Source organism: Aegilops tauschii, chromosome 3, assembly GCF_002575655.3.
Source record: "Aegilops tauschii subsp. strangulata cultivar AL8/78 chromosome 3, Aet v6.0, whole genome shotgun sequence".
Lineage (NCBI taxonomy): Eukaryota > Viridiplantae > Streptophyta > Magnoliopsida > Poales > Poaceae > Aegilops > Aegilops tauschii.
Window position 1 is genome coordinate 69,373,005 of NC_053037.3, and position 7,299 is coordinate 69,380,303.

Genomic DNA, 7,299 nt, shown 5'->3' on the forward strand with positions numbered 1-7,299 from the left:
TACAATCTTGAAAGTCGGGATTTGAGTTCCCGTTGACTCGCCAGAGGAGGAATGAGAAGTCCCCTGATAGTTTGAATCAGACGAGTTAAGAGGTTGACGGAAATGACCCGCCTTGGGATAAAGTATATCAGAAATATGAAAGACCTCTGGGCAGCGTTTGCGAACCGGCGTGTTCGGTAAGCCGAAAGAAGTGATTACACCACCACTATGCCGGGTGGTTCGGCGAGCTTCGTGTTGCTGTTTCTTCAAAAGAAAGTTGGGATCCAAGTGAGCTAGAGGGTGAGAAAAGCTTACTTTCCGGCTTGCTTGTCGGGTTTTCTGTGTTGGCAGAGGTTCTGAGCCGGAGGAAAGAATAATTACCTCTGCGTCATCTGCACGGCTGGCCTCTGCGTCGTCCTGATAACAATCATTGTTAATGAGATGTATAAAAAAGGAGCCAAGGGAGTCAAGCTCTACCTCTGACTCATTATCATCATCGTCATCATCAATGTTTAACCCGGCGGACTCGGTGATCTTCTTCTTGGCAGGCTTCTTGGTGGCCTTGGTTTTGGTATGAGCCGATTTAGCTGGTTTATCTTGCAGTTTCTTCTCCCAAAATGGAGAATCATCCTGTTAAGGTCAAAAAGATCATAAGTGGGCATAATTATTGAAAATATTGATTGAGCGGAAGGTGTGCAACACTTACGGCTGGCGGCTTGTTGAAGGTGCTGAAAGGACTAAGTCATGTTTTACTGCATTCCTTTAAAGGTTCGTTCAGCAATTTCTTGGTGGCTTCAGTAATTTCTGCATCAGACAGTTGAATGTCACAGTGGCGCTGGGGATCTTTTACATCGCTAGTATATTCTCACATTAAGCCGGGGCGACGGCTTAATGGCAAGATACTCCAGGACACCCAGCACCGGACAAAGTCGACGCCGGTTAAGCCGTTGGCCATAAAGGCTCTAAGCTTTGAAAATGATGGCGCATATTTGGCCCGTTCCTTCGCACCGATCCGTGAGGGGAGTGGATGTGTGCTGCTAAGTCGATGATCGCGGTAACCCGGCAGAGGATTCTCGCCGGCTGGGGATGTGTCTTGACAATAAAACCAAGTTTGGTTCCAGTCTTTGGGATGACTCGGCGGCTTAGCATGGGGAAAGCTGACTTCTTTCCTCTTTTGAATTGAAACCCCACCGAGTTCGGTGTTGGGCCCGTCAATGAACTCTCTCTGACGGTTTAAATAGTAGAATTCTCTGAATAAATCAACTGTGGGCTCTTCTTGAAGATAAGCTTCACAGAATACTTGGAAATTGCAAATGTTGGACACGGAGTTGGGTCCAATATCTTGAGGGTGAAGTTGGAAAAAATGAAGCACATCACGGAAAAACTTTGAGCCGGGTGGGCTGAATCCCCGACTCAGGTGGTCAACGAAAACAATCACTTCCCCATCCTTGGGTTTAGGAGGATTTTCTTCACTAGGGGCCCTCCAGTCGATGTCCTCTTTCTTGGCTAGGGCGCCAGTGGCAATGAAATTGTTCAGATCTTCTTCAGTAACCTGGGATTGGACCCAGTTGCAAGCAGTGTATGTCTTAGCCATTTTTTCGATGATCTGAAACAAAGATTATGCCGGTTCAAGATTATATGGTTAAGCCGGCTGATGGTTTAAAAGGCAAACAATAATGAAGCATGCATAGGTGTTAAACCGGAGATTGGGATTGAAGTTATAAAGATGAGCTATCGGCGGCTTAAGAGGGGACTAATGGTACCTGGCGGGTTACTATTTCTGAGTTAAGCCGCCCATACAATTATTGAAGTACAGATCTGAGAAAGGAAAAATTTCTAAGTGTTGGAAAAACAGGTTTCACAGATTGATGTTATGATTTTGGATCTACGGCACTTCAGATAATGGAAAATATCTAGACCTAAATTGCAGTACTTGAGCAGTTCATGTGTCCAGATCGGATTTCTTATACAAAAGGAGATGCTCTAATAGCAAAAAGGAGTGCGACGACTACCACCGCGCAGTAGGGGTACCAAGTTTGAATAAAAAAAGCACAAGCTACAACGAAGGACGAAGATGAACTCCGACGAACTCATGGAAACCCTAATGGGATCTAGGGGAAAAGGAAGGAGGAGAACTTACCAGAGCTGTTGAACAGCGGAGGTGCGCGGACGAACTCTGGTCAATTCAGGTTGATACAACGGCCGTTGACGAGGCGAGGGCAAAGGTCGACGGCGGCGGCGAAGCTCGGGCGCTGAGGCGACACAAGGTAGAAGACAGAGATGAGGAGGCAAGGGGGGAAAATGAAAAGGGACCCCTGGCCCTATTTATAAGGCTGGAAAGATAAGTGGCATGCGTGGGAATCGAGGGGGCTAAAAAATGGATATGTGACGGCGCAGACGCCTCGATTTTCGAAGGTTCATTAAAAGAGAAGATATATTAAGATTTGGGCCTTGTGTAATATTAATGACATGTGACGTCACGGCGGGTTACCACAATCCTAGGGGATGACGTCATGGCGGGTTACAAGATCCCGCAAGAACAGATGAAGAAGAATTTTTCTAAAAGTTTGAAGATTGATATGAACAAGTTCACATCAACCTGGGGCCTAATGTTGGGGATATAACTATTTGGTATGACCCGCCCAGGAGGGGTCAGGTCATGTCACTGGCGGCTCGTGATGACAAGGCCCATGAGGATGTTGAAGATGGCGGTTCGCGAAGCAGGCTTGCTGAAGGCCCAAGACCCAAAGGCGGCTTGAGGCCCACAGAGGTGAACCGCCATATATGTATGACTTGTGTTGTAAGGCATGCGTAGTTAGTCACCGAGCCGGATACGTTGTGTATAAGCCGGCCGGGACCCCGTGAGCCGCCGGACGTCAACCTGTGTATATAAGGGGACGACTCGGCGGCGGTTTAGGACAAGAAACAAGAGATCGAAAGCTAGGTCAAGCGTATTCGCTCCCTGGTAATCGAAACATAAGCAATGCCACCTCAAACTGGATTAGGCCTTTACCTTTACCGCAAAGGGCTGAACCGGTATAAACTCCTTGTGTCCTTTGTCCCGTTTAACCCCTTTAAGCTAACCAAGTTGCGATGGCTCCACGACTAAGTCCTTCTGCTAGGACATCTGCCGTGACAATTCCACGACAACACCCTTCCTTTTTAGGGCAAAACCCAACAACTCCTACGGGAGTAGCACTGCCCCATTGGAGGTTAAAAATGGAAAAAGGAACATTGTCAAAGATCTCACCAATCCAAGACCCCGAGCCTGTTCCTCAAGTTGTACATATCCAAGGCCTTCCACTCTGTGAACTGGGCCTTTCTCCTCGAGGCTCTGGACCATTTGGGCTTCGGTCAACACTGGCGCGACTGGACTTGCATGTCGCTCAGCTCCTCAACATCGTGTGTCCTCCTCAACGGTTTCCCTGGACCTTCCTTTGCTCACAGGCGAGGCCTTCGGCAAGGGGATCCACTTTTGCCTATGTTATTCATCATGGCCATCGACTCCTTCACCACATGATCTGAGTGGCGGCCGACTCGGGCGTACTCTTGATGGTTCGTGCAAGAGTGGCGCGCTGTCGAATTTCACTATAGCTGACGATGCTGGCATCTTTGCCAACCCCGACAAGGACGAGCTCATCACAATCAATTTCATCCTCGATTGTTTTGGCAACGCTTTGGGATTGATCACTAACATCATTAAGACTGAGATCTTCCCAATTCGTTGTGAGGACTTTGACCTGCAAAACCTACCCCCGGTGTTCCCGGCCAAAATTGCATCATTCCCAGTAAAATATATGGGCCTTCCCCTTCACTTTCATCAAGAATGTAAGGTTTACCTACAGCCGCTGGTCGACAAGGTTCATGGCAGACTACCCAGATGGAAAGGCAAGAATATCGCCAGAGTGGGTAGAGTGGCTCTTGCCAAGTCCTCTCTCACCTCTACCGCCACATTTCATATGACGGGAATCCCACTACCAAAGTGGGCCAGTGATAAGCAAGAGAAGATCACAGATAGTTTCATCTGGTCTGGTGATGGTAGTGACACTGCTAGTACTAGTCATTCAGTGGTTAACTGGAAGATGGTTTGCCACCCCAAGGTGCTTGGGGTGCTAGGTATAACGGACCTGGATCTCTTCGGGAGGGCGCTCAGACTGCGATAGCTCTGGCTAAAATGGAACGACTCGAAGCTACCATGGGCCCGATCTCCGCTCCCCTGCGATGCTTCTGACTGGCCCTCTTCAGGGTCTCCGCGACCATCACCATTGGAGACGAGCACAAGGCCTCCTTCTGGCACGACAACTGGTTTGGTAAAGGGGCACTATGGCTTTTGTCGTACCCTAGTCTTTTTGCCATCTCTCCTTGAAAGAATAGATCGGTGCACGACAAGCTTCGGAACAATATCTGGATTCATGCGGCGGCTAAGATGAATAGGCTGGACCGGCTATTGGAATTCATTGGCCTGGCCTCCACCGAACCTCCATCACCCTGGACCCGCACAATCAGGACTCCATCTTGGGGAACTGGCACCCCAGCTGTGAGTACTCGGTCCGCGGCTTATCGGACTCAATTCTTGGGCTCTATCTGAGGTACTTGAGCGACAAAATCTGAAAGGCACACGCAAAGCCAATGTGTAAGCTATTCTCTTAGCTCGTCCTCCATAACAGGATCCTCACGGTTGATCGGTTGGCCACGTGTGGCTGGCTGCACGACCCGGTCTGCCAGCTTTGTCTAAGTGCCCTTGTGACCGTTCACCATCTCTATGAGGGTTGTCTGTTCACTTCCGCCATGCGTGGCCTGGTGTTGTCCTGGGCAGGCGTGTCGTCGGCTTTCGCTTTGACGGCCGCCACCCCCTCAATTGACGTCTGGTGGCACGAAGGCCTAAAGGACAACGACAACACTATCAGAAGGCGACGCAGTGGCATCCTCATTTGTATAATGTGGAATGCCTGAAAGGAGAGGAACAAATGCATCCTTGAAGGCACGAGACTGCCATACATTGAGGTGGCCCATCTTGCCTTCGAGGAGATTTGGCAGCGGGAGTTGGCCTTCAGGCCACGAGCGATCCCAATTCATGAGTAGTTAGCATGCGGCTTTACCTGGGATATACATGAGATCTTGGGGTTACCGGCATGTCCCCTCCTAAAACATGCCAACCTCTAAATATTCCCCCCTTCTTAGTGAAAAGGCAGTGCTCCTGCCGGTCGCTCAAAAAAGATAGAAGGTGTGATTTTCTCACCTAGTTTATTCAAATCTGATTGCACCTTCTTCCTCCCAGTGTTCTCCCTCGGTTTTCCCAGATCCATGAACAGCTAGTATCGTTTTCCGTACAGCGCCTGGTGCAAAAAAGAAACGGCAAAACCAAAACTCATATTTGTAGTTTTGTACTGGCGAGGGGGCCTATACGTTGACGTACGGGACATAAACCTTCGTATTCACAATGCATATAGAACTACGACGCAAGAATGTCCAGGACGGCGTGCAGCGACGTACGCAGGGTGTTTGTGACGTTTCAAGCAGGGTGTTTGGCCCCGCTTTCCAGGCTTGTTCTCTGAATATGAAGCCACAAGTCCAAGTGAGCACGCGCAGAGGAAAACGATTGCATGCATATCCAATCGCACCGCTGTGCAACTGCGTACGTACGTGCTTGGGCCGTCTATACCGTGCATCGCACTGCACGTCAGACAAAGTGAACGCGAGCTTCTCCCGTGATGCATCCGCACGCCTCAAACTGGCCGATGGCTATTTAAGCCCGATCTTCTCCCACATCGCCACATCGGTCTGCACCAAGGCAGCTTACTACTAGTACTAGCTAGCTGGAGATCAGTTAACAGCTGATTGAGGACACCAGCTACGTAGGTACACATCCTCGCTCACAGGTTGCAAAATGGCTTCTCTCACGAGTAGTCCATGGCTTCATCTCCTACTGCTCCTCATGGCCATGGGCGGCACGTTCACGGCCGCCGGTGGCAGCGGGAACCCCACCGCCGGGTTCCAGAAGGTGCATCTCGCCGACGGCGATTTCCAGGTGCAGAGCCCGTACAACGTGCCGGAGAGCCAGCGGTTCCAGTACCGCGACGGCGTGCGGACGTTCTGGGTGCACCGAAACGACAAGCCCTTCAACACCGCCACACACACCAATCCGCGCTCCGAAGTCAGGCTCCGGGTAAGTACAGCACAGAGCAGCAAATTGTTGAAATTCCTGTGTTCCAAACCGGCCATGGCGTCACCTATATGAGCTATCTTCTTCCAGGGCCACGACTACTCGTCGGGGGTGTGGCAGTTCGAGGGCTATGGCTACGTGCCGTCGGGGACCTCCGGCGTGTCGGTGATGCAGATCCACAACGAGGAGGGCGCCGCGCATTCGACGGTGTTGATGTTGCACGTCTATGACGGCGTCCTGCGGTTCTATAGTGGGGCGGCCGTCGAGCCCGACATCTACGACCGGTGGTTCCGCCTCAATGTAATGCACGACGTCGGCGCATCCACGGTGGCCGTGTATGTCGACGGCGAGCACAAGTTCAGCACCAGCGTGACCCCCAGCGAGTCCTATTATTTCAAGTTCGGGGTCTACATGCAGCACCACGACCAATCCAGCTGCATGGAGTCACGATGGACCAACGTCACGCTCTATACTAAGCACTAGACGGTAGATAGCCATGTGTCCTGGTAATGCGTACTAGCATGTCGTATATGTTAAACCACCCTATGTATATTACTACATTATTACCGCCAGAAGTTGAATAAAGGTTGTTGCTTGGAGTAGTACATGCACATGTGACCCCTAACGTGCCCGTGACTTCTTTCTTAGAATTATTTTATAAATATACATATTTATGTAGTGATTAGTATGATGAATTTTAAATACCGTTAAAAGGAGTAGACAATGTAATGATCATTTGTCCGTTAGGGTAAACCATCGAACACTCCCGCTCGAGCCCCAAAGCAAAGAAAAAGGGCAATACACATGAGTCATTCGTCCTTTACTTGCCGGGCAGTTTCCTCTTCTCTCCATCCAATAATCGAAACTCGCGTACTAATCATGCTTCTTTGCTTGCCTCTTGTCTCGCAAAACTATAGTGTATTGACCTATCACGTGATCAAGTTCCCAGAGATGGGTAGCGACTTCTGCCGATGCTCTTCGCGAAGGAGAAGGTGCGGGGATGTGGCGGCAGCGAGTTCGTCTTACCCTTTGATATTAAAAAGAAAATTGTGAATACACATACACATGTGTACTATGTATTTATAAAAATTTATGCAACCTTTGTAACTTGACATTTATTAAGTTAGAGAGGAAGTAATACTTTTCACATGTGGCAT

At 49.6% G+C, this 7,299-nt stretch overlaps 1 protein-coding gene across 1 annotated transcript; it reads left to right on the top strand.

Moving 5' to 3' along the window:
• The first annotated feature begins 5,779 nt into the window (after positions 1 to 5,779).
• Positions 5,780 to 6,846, top strand: LOC109777484 (citrate-binding protein-like). Its single transcript, XM_020336112.3, has 2 exons — positions 5,780 to 6,145; positions 6,233 to 6,846. The coding sequence occupies exons 1-2, from the start codon at positions 5,867 to 5,869 to the stop codon at positions 6,623 to 6,625; spliced, it is 672 nt and encodes a 223-aa protein (XP_020191701.1). The 5' UTR covers positions 5,780 to 5,866; the 3' UTR covers positions 6,626 to 6,846.
• The last annotated feature ends 453 nt before the right edge of the window (positions 6,847 to 7,299 follow it).

Bases quoted from the DNA above. Each gene is read 5' to 3' on its own strand.
- LOC109777484 (XM_020336112.3), top strand. From the start codon at position 5,867: ATGGCTTCTCTCACGAGTAGTCCATGGCTTCATCTCCTACTGCTCCTC. The intron at 6,146-6,232 runs GTAAGTACAGCA...ATCTTCTTCCAG, and splicing joins GCTCCGAAGTCAGGCTCCGG to GGCCACGACTACTCGTCGGG.